The sequence below is a fragment of the Mesoplodon mirus genome (assembly GCF_964341445.2).
Source record: "Mesoplodon mirus genome assembly, chromosome: 6".
Taxonomy (NCBI): domain Eukaryota; kingdom Metazoa; phylum Chordata; class Mammalia; order Artiodactyla; family Ziphiidae; genus Mesoplodon; species Mesoplodon mirus.
Genome location: NC_138982.1, coordinates 59,783,075 through 59,809,295, shown reverse-complemented (window position 1 = coordinate 59,809,295; position 26,221 = coordinate 59,783,075). Strand labels below are relative to the sequence as shown.

At 38.6% G+C, this 26,221-nt stretch overlaps 1 protein-coding gene across 1 annotated transcript in view; it reads left to right on the top strand.

Moving 5' to 3' along the window:
* Positions 1 to 18,477: 18,477 nt before the first annotated feature.
* The window catches only part of SEC62 (SEC62 homolog, preprotein translocation factor), a 28,803-nt gene continuing 21,059 nt past the window's right edge, over positions 18,478 to 26,221 (top strand). Inside the window, exon 1 of the mRNA XM_082625450.1 lies at positions 18,478 to 18,532. Coding sequence (XP_082481576.1) covers positions 18,497 to 18,532 — 36 coding nt within the window. The 5' untranslated portion in view covers positions 18,478 to 18,496. The remainder of the gene's footprint in view (positions 18,533 to 26,221) is intronic.

The window sequence follows — 26,221 nt, the reverse complement described above, 5'->3', positions numbered from 1 at the left end:
ATAGATTAAAAGATACTAAAGATTTAAATCACCCAGATGTAAAAGTTTTAGGAACAGGTGGTGACGATGGTGGTGCTACATTGTGAATGTTATTATTGCCACTGAAGCGTACACTTAAAATTGGTTAAAATCACAACTTTTATGTTATATATATTTTACCACAATACATTTTTTAAAGATTCATATCACCAATACAATTATTTGGATGCCTATTGAATATATTGTTAAGAAAAAGAGAAATAATTGGGGAAATTTGAACATGATTGATATTCACTTCTATTAAAGAATAATTGTCTGTTTTTTAGATGCAATAATATTGATGTTTTTATTGTGGTAAGAACATTTAACACGAAATCTTTCCTCTTAACAAATATTTATGTGCACAATACAATATTGTTAGGCACAATGTCGTGTAGCAGATCTCTAGAACTTAGTCATCTTGCCTAAGTTGGTTTTTTTTTTTTTTTGAGTTCTTATCTCTTAAAGATGTATACTGAAATACGTACAGATAAAATGGTGTATATTGGATCTGGGATTCGATTTTACCTGACCTACAATCTAGTAAATTATCCACTTATTATTTTATGGAGCCTGGCAGAATACTCAAGACCCTTGGGTCAGAGACAAAGAACTTTATTACTCATGACACAATAAGCAGCACAAACATCAGCATATTTGTTTTGGGTCCCCTTGGTCTCGGTGCCACCAGGGTAACACAGATGGATGGCTGCACATGCAGTGGGTTGCTTCACAGCTGTGGAACACTGAGTTTGGGGAACTCACTAGTCTTACAGCAAACAGTAAGCAAGAGCAAAGACCTACTCTTTGTCCAGGGGTGGGAGTGGAGGGTGGAGGGGTGGGGAGGAGATGTTACCTCATTTCTTAAAGTTACTGAGTACACAATCAACCTTGAGAAATGGGCCTGGTGAAAGCAGTGAGGGCCTTGCCATCTTGGTCCATCCAGCAAGATCTGTAGGAACGTAAGAGGCCCAAAGAAGAGTATCTCTCCCAACAATATCATGACATGAATTTGCTTCAAAAAATCCATTGAGAAATGAGGGTTTGGTAAGTCAGTGGGAGTATAGTGAAACAAGTTTGGCCATGAGTCGATAGTTGTTGAAGCTGGGCTGTGAGTATATATGAGTATATAAGGTCCACTGTACTATTCACCGTTTTTTTGTATATGTTTGAACTTTTCCGTAATAAAAGTTCTTCAAAAATCTGTTTACTAAAGAGTTATACAATATGTATGGATTCCAATATTTTTTAATAAAATATGCAAAAATATTTGTTATTTTTAATTTATGGAATATTTAGTTCTGCCCAATAATACTAAGAATATACTTCAAGCAAATGCTATTCCTCATTATGGTAAATATATACATTGTCATCTCATTACAAATATATGAAAGGTCTGTTTTATAGAGAGTTGTAGTCAATTTACTGTACTTTTCCAGCCTGTCCTCTGCCAAATGAATGTGTCTTCACATAAGCCAATAACATGAGGTCCAAGGTCTTCGATGTATCTGCTAAGAATCCTGAGATGTCATTGTACAGCTGTGAAAAGTTAACGTCCCCAGGAAAGGTAAGAGTTCACTTGAACATCATTGGGTGCCATTTTGAAAAAAATCTGAATGCTTTTAGGTTGTGCATATATGTTTTTTAAACTAAACTTCTAATGTATTTCACCACTACCACCCTCATTCCCTAAGGAATGGCTCATTCCCTAAGGGGGGGTGGATTTTATTTTGCTAGTTAGAGTGACAAAAAGTTTACTGATTGTTTAATTGAATTAGATTAATATTTCTTTCATTTTGCTAAGAAGTTATTCTCATCAAATAAAACAAAAGCAGGGACTTCCCTGGTGGCGCAGTGGTTGACAGTCCACCTGCCAATGCAGGGGACACGGGTTCGTGCCCTGGTCCAGGAAGATCCCACACGCCGCGGAGCGGCTGGGCCTGTGAGCCATGGCTGCTGAGCCTGCGCGTCCGGAGCCTGTGCTCCGCAACGGGAGAGGCCACAGCAGTGAGAGGCCCGCATACTGCAAAAAAAAAAAAAAAAAAGCCTGCCAATGCAGGGGACACGGGTTCGAGCCCTGGTCCGGGATGATCCCACATGTTGCAGAACAACTAAGCCCGTGCACCACAACTACTGAACCTGTGCTCTAGAGCCCATGAGCCACAACTACTGAGCCTGTGTACCACAGCTGAAGCCCGCACACCTAGAGCCCATGCTCTGCAACAAGAGAAGCCACTGCATAGACCTAAAGTCTGTCATATAGAGTGAAGTCAGAAAGAGAAAAACAAATACCGTATGCTAACATATATATATGGAATCTAAAAAAAGAGAGAAAAAAATGGTTCTCATGAACCTAGGGGCAGGACAGGAATAAAGACGCAGACGTAGAGAATGGACTTGAGGACATGGGGAAGGGTAATAAGGCTGGGATGAATTGAGCGAGTAGCACTGACATACACACACTACCAAACGTAAAATAGCTAGTGGAAAGCAGCTGCATAGCACAGGGAGATCAGCTGGGTGCTTTGTGACCACCTAGAGGGCTGGGATAAGGAGGGTGGGAGGGAGACGCAAGAGAGGGGATATGGGGATATATGTATACATAAAGCTGATTCACTTTGTTATACAGCAGAAACACAACATTGTAAAGCAATTATGCTCTAATAAAGATGTTAAAAAAAAAAGCCACCGCAACGAGAAGACCGTGCACCACAACCAAGAGTAGCCCACGCTCGCTGCAACTAGAGAAAGCCCACCGGCAGCAACGAAGACCCAATGCAGCCAAAAATAAATAAATACATACATAAATTTATATAAAAAAAACCAAAACCAAAAGCAAGGATCTCAAATACCTTGTTACTGTAAACAAGTTTATCACCTTTTGTCTTAGTTCAGGCTGCTATAATAAAATACTATAGACTGGGTGGCTTATGAACAACAGAAGTGTATTTCTCACAGTTCTGGAAGCTGGAAATCCAAGATCAGGGTACCAGCATGGTCAGGTTCTGGTGAGAGTCCTCTTCCAGGTTGCAGACTGCTGACTTCTCGTTGTATCCTCACATGGTAGAACTCAGAAAGCTGGAGCAAGCTCTTATGACCCTTCTTAGAAGGGCATTAATCCCATTCTTGAGAGCTCTACCTTCATGACCTCATCACCTCCCAAAGGCCCTACCTCCTCATACCATCACATTGAGGGTTAGGATTTCAACATGAATTTTGGAGGAACACATTCAGTCTATAACACCTTCATAGGCCCATTTTCTGTTAGTCTTCTCTCAACATTCTTGGGTTCTTTGATGTCTAAAAAATTATTCAGCAATCTCAGATGCCCTTCTGTGTCTTTTTGGGGTGGGGGAAATAGCCAAATTTCTGAACTTTTTTTTCACAGTTCCACTCCTATATAGAGAAGAGCTAATTTCACTTCAAAAAGGATGTTTCTCTCCTAATAAGCTGGGCCACGAACTGCCTTGAATCACAAACTAGAAATGCCTTTCAACTGCTCTTTGAACACTGCAAAATGTCCTGCGGAAGCTAGAAATTTCAGTGCTTTCTATATGGGACAGGTAGATAGTCTGTTGAACGCTCAACTTGTTTCTTGACATTTGTGAGACTAATCCAACCAGTTTTGTGAAGGGAGCACAATATTTCTTGGAGTTATGTCAAATGCAGTGCTGTGTTTTGCCTTGATAACAGAACTCTGCTGCAGTTTTTTTTTTACTTTCAAAACAGGTATGATAAGTGTTTATGAAAAGCATTTGTATGATTTAATAAATAGTGGGAAACAGTTCCCTGATATTTTCAAAACTTCAGTTGCAGACCTCTACTAGGGCAACATCTTTTTCATACATTTAGGTCCCCAGACACTGAATAAATAAAAACAGCTTCATTCCAAGCTGCAGAAAGAAAATTTGTCCATGTTAGGTTTTTTTTTATGAATTAGATGATGATCAGGTGGTTCCTTGTGTTAATGAGATTGGAGTTATTATTGTAGTCTAATAGTTGGTTTAGAATCCTTTAACACTCAGCTTTTCCTAAATTATCATCTTGGTTCTTTGTGCTTTAACACCAGCGGCTACCACTAAAACCACTCATTTAATTGACTAAGCAAATAAATATTCACAGCACAGGAATCAGAATGAACCATCCAAAATCTGGTTGTATATAAGAAAGATATCAACAATTCCAAAGAATAAATCTATAAAAGGCAACATTTTTAGTCCTGGGAGAATATGAAAAAAAGTCTTTATTCCAGGCCTGATGACTGCTCCCATGCTAGAGGCATAAAAAAATCATTACTCACCAGCCTTTGTCTACACTCACCAAGTCTTTAGGGAAATCATGTATGGAATAGATTCTAAGCATTGCTTCCCTCATAGAGAACTTTCCAAAGTGAATGGTCTGATTAGGTTACTTCTTATAATTACTATCCCTAAAACACTTGTTAATTCGTAAATCAGGGCTTTCTTTTAAAATTTAGGATGAAGAATAACAATAAAATGCAAGCATTCTTGTGAAGACTCACTTTTCATGTTTGAAATCTTTAATTTGAAATAATAGTTTTTTCAATTATTTTAGGGTGGTGTGTCAATTAGGATACTCTTATGATGCAAATGACAGAAAACCCAATTCAAACTGGCTTAAACTGTAAAAAGGAGCTTGTTGGATCTTGTAACTAAAAAGTCTAAATGTTCGGCTTCAGGCGAGGCTTATCCAGTGGTTCAAGTGATGTCACCAAGGATCCAGTTTCTCTTTGTGCTGCCTTCCTTTGACTCCAATGTTAAGTTCTATAGAAATGGCTTCTGAGCAGTTCCAGGGCCTCTTCCCCTGATAGTGAAATGCCTCTAACAGTCAAGACCTAATATTCTCAAATCACAGGATAGAAAGGAAGAGCATGTCTCTTCTAATAGATTCAAACTCCTGGGAGTCACTCAGTTTCATTGATTCCTTTGGCTCCTGTGCCCAATACCTATGAGCTGGATACAGATTGGTTCATCCCTAAAGCCTGAATTTGTACCTATATTGTAGCTCCTTAATTTTGTTTTTCATTTGTAATATCTCATCTCACTCTTTTGGGTATTAGCCCCTTGAAAGCAACTATGGAATCTAAATTTCTTGCACTATTTCAAAGTACCCACAACAATGAATGCTCAACAAATGGAACTGAATTATATGTAGCAATGATCATAATGATCATTCTTTTATTTATTCACTGTCTCTAGCATCCCAAAGTACTTTGTAAAAAATATGTTAGAGTCACAGGATGACCAATGTTCTCCATTGGGAGTGGGAGGAAAGATAAGTTAGAGTGTTTATTTATTCCTTGGGATACTTTCCTGCAAGTCTGCTTTCCTCATAAAGCCCACAGCTCCTGTCAGGCAACCCTCTCTAGAAACAACAGCTATGGCCCTTCCTAAGTTCTGGGTTGTGGGGAACCAGCCCCTCCTCTTGTCATTTCAGGCTGGGGGATGAAAAGGTTTCCTGCTATTGCTAGTTCTTGTTGGTTTCCCTTAACCCCACTCACACATGTGTAATTGGTCCTTCATTAAACTCTCCTCAATTATCTGGTTTAAGTGTGCCATTTGTGTCCTGCCAGCATCCTGACTTACACACACATACACTATTAGAAAATCAAACTCAAACTGCCTTAAATCATCAATGGAATTTATTGAATCATGCAGCTAAAAAAAAAAAGATGTCTTGCTTCAAGTCAGTGCAGTGGCTCAAATGACGGCATCAAGGCAATTAGAACTGGAAGAAACTTTATTAATCAGATTGTTCTCTTGATTATAATATAATTAAATTTGTGTGCAGGAGGGATGAAAGGGTTTTTTCTGTTTTGTTTTTTGGGTTTTTTTGCTCCATTTTGCACTAAAGAATAAGGAAAATAGTTTACTGGCCCAGTTGTTTCTGAATCCTATGTTAGCACTCTGTAAACATTTGAGATAAATAAATGAGAACTTTCAGAGGCCAAAAGCAAAACTAACTCCACAGAACTATATGGAACCTAAAGGAAAGATAATTGCTTCATCATTTTTATTTTTGCACATCATTAACTCTTTTATTCACAGTACCTGACACAGTCCTTACAGGGTAGGTTCAGTAAACTGATGGATGATGGAAAGTAGTGACTAGCTCTTTTCTCTCACGTGATGCTGGAGATGGTATAGCAACTGATGTACCTCTCTGTTCCCAAACACTTGCTGGCCATTCCTGCCGATTTTGTATAGTGGAGAGACTGCAGAAGACCAAGGGCACTACTAGTAAATGATTTATAGTAACCAAGGACAGCGAAACATACACTAGTTCTAATTTTTTCAAATAAAAAGACTTTCACTCTGTACACAATATTTCCAATAACACTATAATGTCAAAGTTAAAGAACAAGATAACATAAAGTATGCTTAAAAGTTTCCCTTTGTTTCAAGCACTTTGTTTTTCCCTGTGAACAATGGACAATTGTGCCTTTAAACTGAAATACTTGTATGAGATTTAACACAGCTGACTTTCTCTCAAAAAAACAAAAATTCATCTTTTACACTTTCTAAGTTAGGAAAAGGTTATTTAAATGTTTTTGATTCTTTCATTTATTTCTTTTTTAGGTAACCAGTGAGTGTGTCTCTGTTGTTCCATGCTATGCCAATGACAGCAGTTTGTCCCTTATTTAGCATGGACAAGTATAACAATCAAGAGAGTAATGTGACCATGAGAATTAATGCAAAGCACTTGCTGCCCAAGAGGCAGTAGCTGGGGTAAGATAGGGCCGTGGGAATACAAGAACGATCCCCTCCTCACCCATGCTCCCACCCAGCCAGGGCTTCCCAGAAGCCAGACCTTTGGGGGAGGTGAGAGACCACCAAGGACACTTCAACCATAGCCCACTTGGCTCTCTGAAGAACCCACACAGCATGTCTTAGTCAATTTTTTAAATTAAAAATAACTTTTTTCCCTCTTCCAAAAGCAATGCATGTTATGCAGAATGTAAACATTTAAGAGTAACAAAAAAAGAAAGAAAGAAGGTAGGAGAGAGTAGCCTTTAATTACCCCTCTGAGGAATGACCATGGTTAACATTTTGGTGTATACGCAAAGCTCACTCACTCCTTGTCTCCCTCTCTCTCTGGGATTTTACTAGAAATATCCTTTTGAATATCTTTATACACCATTAATTTTATTCATCTTTTATTCCTCACAGAACCTAACACAGTCCTGCATGAGGAGGTATTCAATAAAAGGATGAATGGCCGAATGTCCAAATCAGCTCCTTTTATTCATATGCTGCTGGAGGTTAATATAGCAACTGCTGCACCACTCTGTTCCCATGTGCCTGCCAAAGGAGTACCAGGTATTGGGACTTACCTGAAACCATCAAGAAATCACAGTATTTGCTAACTCCACTAGAAGACCCCTCCTTAAAAGGAATGCTTCACAAGTGACAGAGCCCTTAACTTGGAGCTAGAAGATATAAGTTTGAATTACAATTGGTCATCTGGCTTCTTATTTTACTTCTTTAAGCCTCCATCTTCTAATCTGTGAAATGAAGGCATTGACCTATGATGTATAGGATCCCTAGCAGTTAATAGTCTATGTTATCTATATATGTCTGTCTATCTATCCATCCATCCAACCAAACATACATACATGTATGTGTGTATATATTTTTTAAATTTTTTTAGTGAAGAAAGGACCCAGGTGCTAGGCCTTGAGGTGCTAGTATGACAAAATCTGGTTTTGTTTGCCTGTTTTGTAAAAACTGAAAGTCTTATAGGAAACCCAGCCAACATGCTTTTCCATGCCCACAAACACTCTCTGTGGATAAATTGGGAAAATCAAAAGCATGAAAACCAAAAAGAAAAATAGAAAATAATGAAAGCATCTCTCTACATGTGGCTTTTATTGATTCTCAGATTCTCAGATGATTGTTGTAGTCTGTCTGAGGCTCCCTTTCTTGTTTCATAGCTTTACACTCTGTTGTGTCATTTTCAAAATACTCCCTCCCCCCATTTCCAAGGTTACAAGCAGAGAATAGCTCTTCACTGATCTGTGAACAATGAGCTCTGTTTGGTAAGAGAACTTGACAACTGAAGCAGAAGAAATCCTAATATCAAAACAGGTTGAGACAGGAAAATGATTAGTAACTCAAGTGTCTGGGTGGAAAGGGAGTGTGAACTATCACCACCTACCCATTCCTTCCCATGAAGCTTGGGGCCATTTTAAAACCCCATACCAATTCCTGAGAGCATTTAAGAAATGATGTGTTTCCAACATGTTCTGGCTGATGCTGAGGGCTCCTTCCCACATGTGCCTCTTCACCCTGCCTAAGCAGAGGGGATGTTAAGCATGGTGGAGGGGACCAGAGGGAACCATACTTAGAAAACCCTGCTGCTAGAAGTTTGTCCATGCAAGCGCACCGAGGCTTTTGGAACTCACCACCTCCAGAGTGTTTGCTTTTTCCAAATGATCAATCTGAACAGGTTTGTTCATTCCTAATACAGGTGAAATGCACCCAATTCTTACTCACTTCCTCTAACTTGGGACATTCTGCCCTTATGCTTGTAGCACCACCGTGCTAAGCCTGGCTGGAAGTGTCGTCTTTGATTCCTAGGGTCTAGGCCAGGCCTTGCTGACCCAGCTATCACTGCTGTGGCCCCAAAATGGGGGGTGTGCTTAACACCTGGGCCCTCCTATCCCTGCAGTGGTGGGGAGCCACTGCTGCTTCCACCTTGGCTAATAAATGCTGCTCCTCTTACCCCCCTTCTTTTGCTTTTTAAACTTAAATTTTTTAGTTTAAGAAAAGTAGTGCATAGGGTCACATGGCTCAAGAGGGTAAACCATGAAAAACCTCTGTTCCATCCCTGTCCTCCAGCCACTAATTGCCCTCCTGCAACAAGCAAAAATGTATATCTATTTTTTCACCCTCTTTACACAAATATTAACATACTACATTTGAGAGGGTTGTTTTTCATTTAACAAAATATTACACTGTTGCCAGCAATGAGTGAGTGCCTGTTATTCCAGCTCTCAACAACTTTTTTTTTAAGTTGAAATACAGCTGATTTACAATGTTGTGTTAGTTTCAGGTGTACAGCAAAGTGACTCGGTTTCATATATATATTCTTTTTTAGATATATATTCTTTTTTAGATTCTTTTCCATTATAGGTTATTACAAGATATTGAGTGTAGTTCCCTGTGCTATATAGTAAGTCCTTGTTGGTAATCCATTTTATATATAATAGCATGTATATTTTAATCCCAGAGTCCTAATTTATCCCTCCCACACACACAGTTCTTTTCATTAATACACTAAGCAACTTTTACCAAGGGTCACACTAAAGCCAGAGGTCTGTGTTCTACATCAGAGGTAAGTGCTACATCAGCGATCTAAAATCTATACCTCCTCTGAAGCTAGCACTCTGTTTGGGTCTGACTTACCAGATCAGGCTCCTTTTTCTCTTATCAGGAGCTCCCTTTGCTCTCATGCCCCACATTGTTCCTTCCGAAACTCTGGTCCCCATGAGGACCACATCCATCACACATGTTGCATATGCCTTCACAGAGTTCAAGGTCTTTTTCTTGGAAAGATGTTCAGCCACAGTGCAGATCCATGGATGCAAACAGATTCATAGTGAGAGATGAATCTTCTCTATGATCCTCTCTACAAAACCATACAAGTTCTTTTCCAGATCAGCCCCAATTAAAAAAAAAATCAGCTCCTCAGATATCACAAAAGGAAGCAGTTCTTGGGGGTGTAGGGAGGGGGAATGGAGATTACAGTACCCAAAGGTTGTCATATTAATTCTCATTCACAAACCATTCCTGACTGATGGTCTCTAGAGTCAAGCCAAATTGATAATTTTAAAAGTAAATAAATAATGGCTGTATCAATTTACATTCCCACCAATGGTGCAAGAGGGTTCCTTTTCTCCACACCCTCTCCAGCATTTATTGTTTGTAGATTTTTTTTGATACAGCCACTATGCAGAACAATATGGAGGTTCCTTAAAAAACTAAAAATAGAACTACCAGATGATCCAGCAGTTCCACTCCTGGGCATATACCCCGAGAAAACCGTAATTCAAAGAGAGACATGTACCACAATGTTCATTGCAACACTATTTACAATAGCCAGGACATGGAAGCAACCTAAGTGTCCATCAACAGATGAATGGATAAAGAAGATGTGGCACATATATACAATGGAATATTACTCAGCCATAAAAAGAAACAAAATTGAGTTATTTGTAGTGAGGTGGATGGACCTAGAGTCTGTCATACAGAGTGAAGCAAGTCAGAAGGAGACAAACAAATACCATATGCTAACACATATATATGGAATCTAATAAAAAAGGTTCTGAAGAACCTAGGGGTAGGACAGGAATAAAGACGCAGACATAGAGAATGGACTTGAGGACATGGGGAGGGGGGAGGGTAAGCTGGGACAAAGTGAGAGAGTAGCATTGACATACATAACACTATCAAATGTAAAATAGATAGCTAGTGGGAAGCAGCTGCATAGCACAGGGAGATCAGCTCAGTGCTTTGTGCCCACCTAGAGGGTTGGGATAGGGAGGGTGGGAGGGAGACGCAAAAGGGAAGGGATATGGGGATACATGTATACATATAGCTGATTCACTTTGTTATAAAGCAGAAACTAACACACCATTGTAAAGCAATTATACTCCAATAAAGATGTTAAAATAAATAGTAAATAAATAATTGAATAAACTATTCCTTACAATATTATCCCAATTAATATATGTAGAAGGAATGTTGACAATAGAAAATCAGCATTTAGCAACAGAAATAATTATTTCAGGCAAAGATAATTAATGAGTGCTAAAATGAGTGGGCAAAAGTATGATGAAAAGCAGAATATTTACATAAAGTATCCTCTCTTAGATGCTATTTAATTTCAAAGGGAAGAACTGTAACTTGACAACAGTGAAACCTGGCAGATGCCATCTTAACTAAGTGATCAAGGTTAGCATCACCAGTGATGGAACACATCAACTATATTCCTCCTGATAGAATGTACTGAGCAGGGCACGATGTCACTTCTGTGACATTCTTGCCAAAAATTCATAACCTGAATATAATCATGAGGAAACATCAGACAAACCTAAATGAGCAACATTTTACAAAATAACTGGCCAATACTCTTCAAAGAGTCAAAGAAAGGCAAAGAAAAACTACTGTTTCATTGTCATGAAAGACAAAAACTGAGGACCGGCCCAGATTAAAGACTAACAAAGCATGAAAACTAAATGCAGTCTAAGATCTGGGATTGAATCCTGAGTAAAAAAAAGTAGTAGGACATGACAAAATTTGAATAAGGTCTGCAGATTACTTAGTAGTACTCTGTCAAGTTAATTTCCTGTTTTGAAAATGGTACTGTGGTTACACAAGATGTTAACATTTGTAGAAGCTGGGTGAAGAGTATATGTGAACTCTTCCATTTTTTTCAACTTTCTCATAAGCATGAAAGTATTTCAAAATGAATAGTTGAAAAAATTAAAAATAAATTCTAAAAAACATGGTTGAGAAAAATTCACTTATTATAATATTGGTTTGTGGACAGAGTAAAAAATACATATTAATTAAAAGAAATATCTTCACTCTTGAATTTAAGACTAGACAAGCAAGCTTTTTCTTTGATTAGTCGTGTAGAATTATTCAGGCATTTCTTAAAATCACACTCTAAACTCTCAGCATATACTTTATTACCAAAAGTTGAAGTTCAGTATAGCAACTGTACATTAAAGTACTTAGATAATCTTGGTCTGTCCTTGTCACCATATCAATAGACCTCTGCTGGGAACTGTTTTATTATGACAGCTGAGCACTAAATTCACTAATCTTCAGGTCAGCAATTCCTGGGTGTATAGAAGAAGAAAGTTTTCCATTTGGCAGATGAAAAATCAAGACCCCCAAATCCCTCTCCTTAGGAAGTAGAGCTTAGGAAAAGAGCCTAGTACTTTTTTGCTGTTTGCTCTGAAATATAGCACTTTAAATGCACTGAGTTCATTTCCAGTGGGGTTAGGGGTGACCCTGCATAACTCAGAAGCAATCTGTAGGGGAAAAAAAAAAAGGCAAGTGCAGTCATGGGAAGCAGAGGATTTTACATGTCACATAGGAATATAAAATGTTATATTTAGTAGTTTCTTATATATACAAAAAAATTGAATAACTATGGGGGGGATAGACCCATAATTACCACAGCCTCCACCAGATTATTTAGATAATTACCTAAAAGTTAACATATCTACTCCGTTAGATTTACTGGCCTTTTGTTCCTTTCATTTCAGAGAAATCAGCATTACTGGACCAGTTCTTGAGCACAAGTGCTGTCTGAAAATTTTCTGAGACCAATATAATATGAACAAAAACTTAATCAATAGTTGATCTAAAAAAGAAATGGAAAATTTTATTCGAGCCAAACTGAGGATTATAACCAAGGAGACAGTCTTTCAGAAAGCTCTGAAGACTGTTCTGCCCATTAGAGATCAAAACACAGTTATATAAGTTTTTGAGACAAAGGGTTATATGTCAAATGACTATTGACAATTTACATAATCCAGATCTACACATACAAAGCAAGTAGTGGGTCATGATGCTCTTTTTTTGTTTTTTGTCTTTTTTTAAAATTTATTTTTGGCTGCATTAGGTCTTCGTTGCTGCGCACAGGCTTTCTCTAGTTGTGGTGAGCAGGGGGCTACTCTTCGTTGTGGTACGTGGGCTTCTCATTGTGGTGGCTTCTCTTGTTGCGGCGCACAGGCTCTAGGCGCACAGGCTTCAGTAGTGTGGCACGTGGGCTCAGTAGTTGTGGCTCATGGGCTCTAGTGCACAGGCTCAGTAGTTGTGGCGTGTGGGCTTAGTTGCTCCACGGCACATGGATCTTCCCAGACCAGGGCTTGAACCCATGTCCCCTGCATTGGCAGGCAGGTTCTTAACCACTTCGCCACCAGGGAAGTCCCATGCTCATTACAAGATTAAGAAGGAATGTTATTTCCTAAGGAGGGCTGGTTAATGCAGATCCACAATACACACTAAAGGGAAGGTAGGAGGCCCAAACGGCAAAGAAAAATTTTTATGTTTAAATTTTTCTTGTCTTGACATAAAATATGAATTTTATTTAATCAACAAGAAGAAAAAATGTTAGGATTTTTCTCCCAATCTGCATGTGAGGTCCAGGTCTAGATGCCCTGGTTTTCTTGGCCCTCCTGACTTCAGGTTCCATGAATTCTGGGCCAATTGAACTTCTGTTCTCACCCTTGCCATCCCTCTCCTCTCTTCCCATCTTCATAGATGTTGCGTTTGGACAGAAAACAAGCTCTAGATATATTAATAACCTATGAGGTTTAGCTTTCTTTCCTTGTCCAAAAGGTTTTAATGTGGGGGATTTTTTGCTTTGTCAAACCCTGTATTTTCTCTCAAATTGCTGGGTTGGAGGTAGGTTGAGAAGGTGGATCCTTACACGTCTCTGTTCTCAGGTAAGACTACTATTACACAGGAAACCAAGCACAATGACTGAAAACTAGAGTCTCTCGTCTTGCACAAGGAAGTGCTTCCTCCATCCAACCTAGGGAAGCTTATTAAACCGGTTTCTTCTAATTTCATAGAGGACTATAATAGAGACCATGGATATAATGAAGACTTAACATAATTTTGTCCATCTTGTAAGTATATTTCTCTCCATTTATGAAAGCTGCAGAGGATAAGGACTATGTCATTGTCATCATTCGTTATTTACTCCATTGACACCCATTCACACTAAGCCAGGCACTGGACTAGATATTGAGAACAGCAGAATAAGACGTAGTACCTGCCCTTAAAAGGTTCACAGTCTGGTAGAAAGAAAAACAACAAATTATACTATTTATTTTTTAAATTGTATTATATATATATATAATTTATAGAATTATTTTACATATAATATATTAAAACTATATTAAATTATATATATTATAGCATTGATTGTATGAAATGTTGCAGAAACCCAGAAAAAGGAACAGCTAATTCTACTGAAGAAAGAATTCAGGGAAGGTTTCACTGTGGAAGTGTTAGGTTTCCTGACCCTTGAAGGATCTGCCAAGTGAGAAAGGGAAGAAAAAAATAGGAAACGTGGGTATGAAAAGGCACTTGGCAGGATGGGGGAGTAGGAGAAGTGTGGTCTCACAGTACGAAAGATGAAGCAGGAAAGTAGTGACCCAGGTGATTCTAAGGAAGAAGATGATGGTTGGATATGGTCAGCTGGCACATGGCAAAGGATAGAAAGCTAAAGTCTTCATTCCTCAGACTCCCTTGCAGCTAGAGTCTGGTTCTAATTCAATGCACTGGTTGTATATCAGAAGGACAAAAGAGATGAGGAAGCCACCTTTCTGCTGCTGGCTGGCTTTCACTTTGCTGGCAAGCAAGGTCATGGAGATACAGGGTTCTTCTACAGCTCCAGTGTTCAGCCTTGATTGTGGGAGTTAAGAGGCAGCTGCATCAGTGCTGGCAACAACTTCTGATGCTGGCTTCCCGACAGGTTGATCACAGCTATCTGGTAATTTCTTGAACTCAGCGTGGCTATCGTGGACTCCTCACTCCTCCAAAGTAGAGATTCCCCTGAGTGGTTAGTTCTGCAGGGTCTGACAGGCCCAGACTTGATCCTGCTCTTGCAAACTTTCAATGATTTTGGAAGCATCTAATTCCCCTAATTAGGTCCTTACAAACAGCAACATTAGTAGTACAATCTTCATTCACATACACTGTACTCATGATTTCCTTATCTTTGCTCTATTAGTTAGGGTTCAGTGCAAAAAAAGAGAAACTAATCTCTGTATTTTAACAAGGACTTAATTAGGGGAATGACAAAACAATTACCATTTCGGTTAAAAAGTCAAAGTGACTTTTAAAAATGTTCTTAGTCAGGGCTTCCCTGGTGGCGCAGTGGTTGAGAGTCCGCCTGCCCATGCAGGGGACACGGGTTCGTGCCCCGGTCTGGGAAGATCCCACATGCCGCGGAGCGGCTGGGCCCGTGAGCCATGGCTGCTGAGCTGGCGCGTCCGGAGCCTGTGCTCCACAACGGGAGAGGCCACAACAGTGAGAGGCCCGCGTACCGCAAAAAAATAAAAAAATAAAAAATAATAAAAATGTTCTTAGTCTAATATTAGCGTACTAAAAATTCATGTGCTTTTTTCAAAACAAACTATTTATGCTCATTTTTCAATAATACATATTCGTTGTCTTATTTATGCTGTTTCCTGAGTGGAAGTCTAAAGAATCAACTCAATTTAAAACATTGACTGAAATTTTAAGTAAAATTAGGTTTACTGTATTTTATTTTATATTAAACATATCTATATTAAATTTTGTTTCTTTGTGATAACAGCATTAAGTCACTGACATTGTCAATTAACATATTTTAAAGTGCTTTTATAAAAATAATGCCCCAAAAGGCCTGGGCATTATTTGCTATACTTCCTTACAATTTTTTTTCTTTTCAATTTAGTCACACATATATATTTAACATACAAGATGGACCCAGAGAAAGTGTTATTTAAAACAAAAACCTAAATGTATCAGTTTCCAGTTTGGTTAAGTCTGATCAATGGGAATACATTTCTATATACTATTCCATTCCACTTACTGGGATGGTAGATCCCAGGAAACTGACTTTTTCAAGTCCCCACCTAATCATCAGTCCTCAAGAGAGGGGAACCTGATCAGAGAACCCTTTGTTTAGCAGAACATGGTAATGAGTTTTTATATATTTATGCATCCCAAGGAATCCAGTAAAGAGTAAAGACCTAAAATTCTCTATATAGCAAGAAAAAAGCTGAGTTTCAGCCCCAGGGAGAAGAATTGACAGAGTCCAGGGATAAACAGAAGTTTTGCGTTGGCAAAAGAAAGGGAGAGGGGTAATGTGCCTCATTTGGGTGAGAAATAAAAGTCAAGTGACAGGAATGAGATTGCAAATTCATAGGGAAATCAGAGCAAGAAGTGGCCAGGAGAAACTGCCCACTACCACCATCAAAGATATAAATGGGGTGATAAGAAGAGTGCTTGAGCTATTTTTATATAAATTTTAAATGGAGGGAGGACCCAGAAACATGACATTTGGGTTACATGTGCAAACATTAGCCATCCTTAATGTTGCTGTACACTCTGGGGAGCAATGGTGCCTGGCGGGTGGTTAACAAGGGAGTGGAAGATGGTCTGGAGTGTAGAGAGGGTAGAGTTGGGGCGGAACGATTAGCAGGCTTTTGCAACAACATTTCAGGTAGGAAATGATAAAGACCTAATCAAAGCAATGGCAATAGGAATGATGAGGAAGGGAAGAATTCCAAACATCTCAGTTGCAGAGTCAACAGGATTGCTTACTGATTGGCATGGTTGAGATACCTCCAAGGTTTCTAGCATGAGTGATTAAGTGAACAGTGATGCAGTTAACAGAGTTTAAAAATACAGTAAAAGAGACAGGTTTTGTGGGGGGGGGAATGGTGATTTCTAGTTGGACATTCAGTGGAGATACCCAGAAGACAACTAGAAATAAACATTAATGCAGTATTTTGGAATTAAGCTGTAAACATGAATAAGAATCCCCAGAATGCATGGAGAAAAGGGAACATGAGAATGCAAACATGGTGGCCAGGAACATTGAAGAGCTAGGTAAAGAGAGAGGAGCCAAAGAGAAATCAGAAGGAACAACCTGATATCATGAATGCCAAAGAAGGAGAACAAATTAAGTGCATGGTCAATATTGTCAAATCCTTAATAAGATGCTACAATTTGACATGAATTATTAATGGATGGTGGAGGTAGAAACCAAATTGTTGTAGTCTAAGGAGTGAATGTCAGTGAGACGTGGGAGAGTAAGTTAAACCTCTTCTGAAGAAAAAGGTGGTAGGGCAGTAGCTAGAGAGGTAGTTATTTTCCACGAAGGGCTTTCATTCCCCATCATAGTCCTAACCTAGCATTTTGCATCTAGTAGGCACTCAACATCTATTAAATACAATAATATTTTCATTTATAAAGTAACTATCCTATGAAGAGAATCCAGTGTTCTCCAAATAAAACTGTACAAAACAGATCTACCCTCATTTTGGACGGGGAGGACTGAAGGAAATAAACACATTTCATATGCTGTGTTATGTTTTGGTTTAATTGGTAAGAATCATCATTTTTTCTCACCCCTCTCTGACTACACACACCCTGATTGTAGATTGTAGAAGGAAAAGGAACCAAATGACTTGCTGATCCAGTCCCCAGACTGCAGAACTGCATAGTCCAAAAATGAACTTTAGCTAGGTTACTTTATAAAAGACTAGGCATCAAGATGCCACTATTTGCCTTAATTACATATTTAATTGCTATTAGGTTACATATATATGGGAAATAAAGAATTTTTAAAAGATATATGCTCAGCATAACATTAGGTGAAAAAGGCATATTATGCAATATCTCAATTGGGGGAAAGGGAGAAATATATATACACACAAAGTATGAATAAATACTAGAAGAAAATAAACAGATCTTTGGACGGTAGCGTTAAGGATTTTTATTTCCTTCATCTTACTTTTCCATAAATTCCCAATTTTCCATTATTTAAAATGCTTTAAAATCTCCATCTAAAAACACTTACTAGCAATTTAAGCCCATTCTCTTTGATCTAGGTAGCTCTAAAATAACAATAGTTATAATAGTAATTCACCAGACTCCAAATACCCTGCAGTCTTCTTAATTCCAGCTTCTTAGAATCTCTCTCCTTATTCATCGTATTAGTTGCTTGTACTTCCGAGTTCTCTGACTCGGATTCTAAAGGTGCGTTTCGAGAAGCAACGTGGAAAATGGAATGGGGAATCCAAAGCTTGTTTCACATAAGTCCGACTACCCCCTACATTGTACGGGGAGATAATTTGGCTTAGGTCTCGTCTGTGCCATCTACCAACTGTGGAGCCTTAGATAAATCTGTTCATATCGCTACACCTCAGCTGTCTCGGCTTTCCCATCTTCAGAATGGGATTAGGAGAATTTACACGTGGGCAATAGATGATGCAGGGCTCACTGGCAAGAAAAGAAGTGCCACAGTTAGAGACGTCTAGAATTCCATAGGTCTCAGGAAATCCTCTGTAAAAGGCTCACCCCAAACCTAGTGACTCCGAGGGGCGTGGGGCCCCAGGAATCTGTATTTTAATAGCTTCCCAGGTGATTCAGATGCCCAGTCAGGTTTGAGAACCAAGGACTCTTTCCAGTCCTCCACTTCTCAACTTCCTTCTGGTCCCAGCGATTTCCAGTTCCTGCAACAAAAGGAGCCAAGAAAAGAGGGGAGAGAAAGCGCAGCCAAGACCCGCCGAGCCCGCCTAGTACCGGCCTCTCGCCAGCCTCCCCGCTCCGGCGCCAGCCGGTAGGTTACATAACAGCCCCGCGGCGCGCTCTCGCGATATTTCCGCCGCCCCCGCCTACCTCCACGTCAGAGAGAATCGGGCGGAGCGGCCAACATGGCGGAACGCAGGCGACACAAGAAGCGGATTCAGGTAGCAAACCCGATCCCTGGGGTAGGGGACTCTCGGAAGTGGAAGACGCAGGGAAAGCTCCCGGGAAGGGCGGGCGAAATCGAGGACGAGGTGGGGTGGGGTTCCCCCGCGAGGTCGCCGGTTGCGGGCTGAGTCGTTGTGAGGGGCCTGAGGAAGGGCGGTGTTGGCGACGGCGGAGACTGAGGCGGAGGTGCTGGGGCAGCGGCGGAAGGCGGGAGGCGCGGCCGCCAGCCCAGGGTGGCGGTGGCGGCGGCGGCGGCGGCGGCGGCGGCGGCAGCGGCGGCGGCGTTGCCGGCCTGGGCCTGTGCTGGGAGGTCCGCGTCCTCCGAGCGCAGACACCGACCCTCCCCGGGCTCCTCCCCTCCCTTCTCCACGCCATCCTTTCGCCTCAGCTGTCCCGAAATTAAGGCCGCGATAATTAGGGTAGAAGGAGGCGGAGGACTGACCAAAAGCTGCCCGTTCTTTGTGCGCAGATAGAAGGACCGTAGGAGGGGGCAGTGATCGGGGTTTGGTCAGCTGCCCCAGGGGCCCAGGCGGCAATCTGCGTATCCAGATGTTTGTTTGCGTGCAGCCTCCTTTCTCCTCACAGTTATTAACTTAAGCGTCCAACGGAAGCTTTCCGGCTTTCTTTCAGCGACACAGTGTAAATAAACAAAACTCCCTTGGTACTGCAACGAGCGGGTCCCGCCCAGAAACCTTTCACATGCCAGTGTGTCATCCTCATAACCTACATAGCATCCCTCCCTCATTCCACATGCATGTCATCTGTGTATTTCTTCCTTGCAGTTTTCCCCCTGTTGTTCTTGCTCTTTGCCAAGAGGGTTAAATATGGGGAACATCTTAGACTCAGGATGTTTTGTTGTCTCCTTATTAGCTCCTGTGCCTAGAAACCTTCATATGTCGTCATAAATTGATGGCGTGTTGTAAACTGTTAATATACTAATCACAAATTGTTAAACTCGTCATTGTCTTTTTGTTCCTTACTATTTCATTGCTTAGATGACTTTCTGATGTTTTTTTCCCCCATTTTTATCACTTAACTGACTTACACCACAGGTGATTTGAGCTATGCAAGTTAAAATTCTTCTGAAAACTTTGAAGTACTAGGGAAAAAAAAGATGCCAGTGATCAGTAAATTTGGAATTTTAGAATTAGGCAGAAATAAGAAAGTAGTTTCAAAAAGAGTACAGAAGGGGACCAGAGACAATTGCCCCCCAAGTTCAGACAGGTCATAAAACCAAGGCTTAAGGTTGTTATGGAAGAAGTTTCTAATTATACTGTTTCTAGTCTTTCAAAATTTAGTGTTATTGGTCAGGTATGGATACAAAATATACTTTTATTAGAATTTGTGTTGAAGTTATCAAATTAGGACTTACTGGACTTAGATTTACACACATGGTACATTTTATGGCCTTAAATAAACATTGTTTTTACAGTTTCAACTGTTCTTTAATATTGTTATAAAGGTGATCCTAATTCACTTTGAATAGCTGCTCTATTTCAATTGTGATCTCATATTAAGCAGAAAGATAGATTTAAAAACCTGTATAGTAGTGGTAGTGACTGGGGGCTAAAACTTATGCCTGTTTGTACCCCAGTGTCAATAATTATTGGCCGTGTAACTTTGGTCAAGTTACTTAACTTTTTTCCTCTATTTCCAAATCCGTAAGAAGGAATATTTACCTTAAAAAATATCCTCATTGGGTTGTTGTAGAAAAAATAAGTTCGTGGATGACTTGTTATTAAAGGTTATAAAAGCTATTAAAAGAGTGCTTAGCACATAACTCCTTTTTCCCCTTCCCCAAGGATGAAGGCTTTAGGATAATTTGTTTTGGTTTTTGTCAAGCACTCTGATATGCTGAAGAAAGATTAACAGTTATCTATTCAGTAAATAAACCTTTGAGTTGTGAGTTCCATAAAGAATGGCTATTTACTTACTGTTGTTTAGTTGGGAATTAGATAAGTGTATGAGGATCTGATTGTTAAAAATCAAGTTAGTATACTGCTAAGTGAAAATAAATAACATTTTTCACCTCCTCCAAGTTTTCTACATACCTGTGCTATGTAAAATGTTGTGGAGATCTTGGGAGTGCTACCTGGAGTACTACTGTGCAGTGTCAACAAATTAATAAAAGTATACAATATCTTATAAAACTTCTTGGTTTTTTTCCCTCCAGAGAATCAGAAACTCTATAATATTGACATTACTTTAGACAAAAAGATCAAACGTAATGACCAAATTCAGAGTTGAAGTTACAGAAAAAATTCTATTGTGAGACTCTGGGCAAAAAGATCTGTAATATTAACTCAGTTTCCTGTTGCTACTTGATGTTTCATGTTTAGAAACGATTTTTATGTTTAGTAGATTTACTGACCATGAATTGTAATTTGTATATTGGGGGAAATGATTGATACAAACAAGTTCAGGGTTTTTAAAAGTAGTTAATTTGTTTGCTTTTTCTTTTTTTTAATTTATTTTATTTATTTTTGGCTGCATTGGGTCTTCGTTGCTGCGCGTGGGCTTTCTGTAGTGGTGAGTGGGGGCTACTCTTCATTGTGGTGCACGGGCTTCTCATTGTGGTGGCTTCTCGTTGCGGAGCATGGACTCTAGGTGTGCAGGCTTCAGTAGTTGTGGCTCACAGGCTCAGTAGTTGTGGCACGCAGGCTTAGTTGCTCCGCGGCATGTGGGATCTTCCCAGACCAGGGCTCGAACCCATGTCCCCTGCACCGGCAGGCGGATTCTCAACCACTGCACCGCCAGGGAAGCCCTGTATGCTTTTTCTAACGTAGCCTAATTTTAGATTCTGGTATTCCATCAAAGTTGGAAGCAAGAAGACTATTTTGTCACATTTCCTTCTTGGACTCACTTTACTGGTCACTGAAAACCAAAAGTGAGCTATGTGTTCACTGACGTTATTGAAAAGTTTTCATGATTGAGATTCTCAAGTGAGAGTGATCTCAATTCAAATTAATAAAACATTTGAAAGTAAATTATTGTAAGTTTTCTAAGAAATGCAATCATGTAAGTTTTTAAGAACATTACAATCAGGGCTTATAGGTTAACAAAGTGCTGCTTACTAGAAGGGTTAATTGAGAATCCTAGTACCATGAAATTTTAGAGTTGAAAACGATTTTCAAGTAGTAGGGGTTTTTGGAATCTTTTTGCACAAATGCAGCTCTTATGTAAAAGCAGAGGGGTGGGCCCAAAGCCCTATCTCCTCAGTACCCCACTACTTCACTACCATTATCCCTCATCCTTAAGCTACTTTTAGGACCTAGATCTAAAAGTATTACTAGGTATAAAACATATTGATCTAAACCATTAACATCATTTTACAGATGCACTGAGGTTCAGTGAGGATATGTGGCTTGACCCAGGGTCACTCATCAAGATAGTAAAACCAGATTTAGACCAAGTCTTCTAATTCCAGTTGAATGTTCATTCCACCGCACCATTGATAAAATAAAAAATAAAAATAAATTGTTTTGACATACTTTAATCTTGCAATCTTTATATTAAATTGTACAACAAAGACTTAATGAGACTTGTCCCTGCTAAAGAGACTCATCCCATTTAGTATTCTGCTTATGTGTAAAGTATCTAGTTGAGTTTTGGGACATTGAAATGGCTTATTCATTCCTAGAAATTTTATAATACCTGCATCTCAGTTAACTTTGTTGCACCCATCTCTCTCCCTGTCAGTAAAACCCTGACATATCATGAACCAATATGCTTAATTTCAGAAAAGGGAAAGTTTAGGATTATGCACTCTGACTCTGGGACTTTCTGAAGAAAAGAGATGGAACCCAGGAAGCCAGTCCTAGGTGAAAACTCCCCCCAGAGGCTTAATGAAGGGCTTACAGTGGCAGGGGGTGGGGGATTTTAGAAGGGCACTGCCAAAGTCAAGATACAGAGACTCTTGTAAGGCTCTATTAGTAACATACTGTGTGACTTTAAGCAAATGATTTATCTAAGATCTCCTCCAGCTTTCAGATTTTAACCTGTTAACCTATTTGCATTTTCACGAATATTTTATAGTGTTTGTATAAAGATACAAATGGACGGTGAACTAATCTTTTTCTTTTGCTTAATTCATTCAACAAGCTTATTTATTACCTAAGCTTATTTCTATTGAATATAGCAATTTTTAAAAATTCTAGTCGTTTTGGGGGTGGGAGGATGGGGAAAACAAATTCTAAGTAAAAAATTCTGTAAGATTGAAGTTCATGGCTTACTGACTCTTGATCTAATATTTTTTTCTCAAAAAGATTATCTTAAGTACCAAAAATAATATATAGTTAGAAATGGTAACCCCAGTTTCATTGTAGTATTTGAGTGTTGAAGTATTCTAAAATAAAAATAGTATTTGTTAAATAATTTAAAAAGAATGCTCTACCCAAACTTTCAATTTTTTGTAATTTTGGATTAAGAGTTGCAACACTCGGCATCTTGGTGTTTGGGTTGGCAGTCCAGTCTCAAAACGTACTGGCTCTTTGCTTCCTCATTCTAAGACATTTGAGCTCATTCATTGAGCTACAAAGTTCTCTTCATTCAAGGCTTGATGAGCTGGTTTCTCTTTATTAGTGGGTGATGCTATTCGCAGAAGGCCTTCACTTTTTGTCAGGTTTCTAGAAAAGTTAGGAAAATATTCTGAAGATTTCTTCACATCAAAAGGGAACAAAGAGGGGAAGTACTTTAGACTAATGTATAAACAGGAAGAGGATAAGACTGTTTTAGCCTGCAGCAGGGGAGCAGTGAGAATGAAGATTCCATGGCAGGCTCTTCTATATTACTAGCTTCCCAAGGTCATATTCTCTTGGTGCTCTTCTGTAGCAGTCTTTCTTTCTGGCTTTAAAGCCCCAGCAGATGGCACAAATCCTAAACTGTTAGAGGCAGTCTACAGTATGTATAACTTACATGTGGTATAATGAATATTTCATAATATTTCACAAAGGATGATAGAAACTTTTTAAGGATTTGAACTTGAAGGAGGAGCAAGGAAGGAATCAGTTCTGTTGTACCAATATGTTGATAGAATTCACTACTTTTCTAGTCAGATGTTTAAGGGAAGTTAACTGATACTTTAAGAAAGTATCAATGAATAAGTAACGCTGTGTCTGGTTGGGAGAGATTATCCAAGTCCATGTTTTCTGGGTCTGTTCTCTTCATTCTTGCTTTGTAGTGCCTTTACCAAGGAGGGGAAGGGAATGCAAATAGAATACTTGAGTCTGTTTTTGCAGCTGTGGAAAAGAGTTTGCTTTTAAATTAACTTGAAGTTAATTGTTAAAATGAGGTTTTAAAATGTGGATTCATGTATTATCAGATTCCCTATTATATAATAATAGAATGGACTTTTCAGTTTCTTGGGTATTCTAATAGATTTTACATCTGATGCCTCTTATCAACAATCAGTAGATTAGTACCTGTATGCCTGTGTTCAGTAAATGGTTTGAGTGTTAGTATGAGTGTAGACTTGTCATGCCTAAAGTTGATGTGATTGTTTTTCCCCCAGAATCACTTTCCTCCCACATTTCTGTTAATTGAAAAACTCTCCTTTCAGTTGATCAAATTAGAAATCTGACATCTTTTACTAAGCCATTTCATTCATCTTTTATCATTGAGTCCTATCTGTTCTACATCTGAAATGTTTCAAATGTCAAAATCCTTCCCATTCCTAGTCTAGTATCACATCACATCTTACTTGAATACTAAGTAGTTTTCCTGCCTTGTGCTTTTTTCCCCCAATTCATTCTATATACAGGCTCCAAAATAGTGTCTAAGTCATTTTTTTTTTTCTCATTTTGTCCTCCTTCTATTCAAAACCTAGTTTCTGTGACTTAAGGAGTAAATTTGAAATTTCTTAGACTGCCTTGAATACTGTATAGCCCTATTATACTTACTTAACCTCACAATTCTTCCTAACTTGTCTCTACTAGAGCCAAATTTTATGCTCATTTTTAGCCACAGTATGTTTATGCTATTCATTCAGCTTATCCCAAATTTGTTCATCTTTCAAAATCCAGGTCCCTCTTCCAAGAGGTCTTTCATAGCTATTCTCATCCACATTGATAATCTCACTCCTTTTGTACTCCTAAAATATTTTTTCTGCCACTCATTTTGGAAAGTAACAGTTGTTGTTTTGGAAGGTTGTAACAAAGTATAGGTATCATGCCTTAACAAATTTTTGGTATTAACAGTAGCACCCAGAGTTATTATAGGGTAAACACTCAGTAAGTATGCACTTGAACAATTTATGTTTATTGAGTCTTCTCCCCCACATACCATTTTTAATCAAGCATATCCCAGTAAGAAGTTATCAGTTAATTGGATAAATCTTTAAATTGGCAACAGTTGTATCAACTGAGGGAAAAACTGAACATATATGGGTGTGATTATAAAATAGAATTGGTTTCTATAAAGCCAATTATAGTATCTCATTATTTCCAACTATTTATATAGTATTACTTTTTTGGCTGTATGTGAATATATAGGATATTATTTACTAATAGATGAGGTTCCTAGAAATGCAGTGCGTTACACAGACATAATTAAATGCTATCGTTTAACATATACTAACATATATGTTAATTTTAGTGCGATTTCAAAAGCTGAAATATAGAATTTTTACTTTTTAGTTTGTCAGAAACTATATTTTGTGACTAGGACCCAGATTAAATAATTATGAACATTGTAGTTGTTACTGAACTTGGAGTGTTAAAATTTGAATTTATAGTTTTTTAAGATTCTATTTCTTTGTGATATGTGTTTTTATATATAAAACTAAAGGTCTTTTATTCACATAAATATTTGGTTTTTACTATAGTCTTCATTTGGATTGAATGGTTTGGGCTTTTTTTTTTTTCTTTTTAAAAATTTTTATTGTATATTGGAGTATAGTTGATATACAGTGTTGTGCAGGCTTTTAATTTTTATTGTCACAAATAGTAACCCACAAATGGGGTAGTACGAGAGTATAAGAATCGTGCATTGTTAATTGGCTGTTGGAAGTAGAGAAGTTGGGAAGTGCAAAGAAGGAAATATGAGAAGTAGCTGCCAGGTGACCCAGCAACCACGGCACAGATTTTCGCTACATCTCACAAATTACTCCTCTTCAGGATAAAATTAAAGCTGAAACTTTGATTTGTTAGTTGTTCCTTATTTTCAACAAACATAACTGAATGCAAACTAACTTGAAACTTTTGGGAAAACTGATGTAAAGATAGATGATTTAGAGAGTTTATTTTTCCTGTTTTGTGTTATTAGAATGTCTTGCCTAAAACGTAACTGTCTTCAGCATTAATTTTTCTCGGCAGACTAGATTCTTGGCAGATAATTCTTTACTATTATTTGGCACTTTATTCATCTTAAGAAATAGACTTTCCTGAAATCATTCAGATTTAAATTGTATATTGCTAGAAATATTGCTTGAGTGCTGTATGTACTGTGCTTAAACATGTAATTAAAGACAGTACTTTTATTACGATAGCTTACAGCAATAAGACAACTAAAAGTATATATATATAAGATATATGCAAACATAGACTGACCTAATTTTTTTCAGTATATGAGTGGGGAAGATAAGTATACAGGAACATAAGTTCAGAATGTAAGGAAATAAAAGCAAGATGGGGAATGATAAACAATGAAGCTGGTAGAAAGTTTGGAGGAGGGAATGGAAAAAAGAAAAC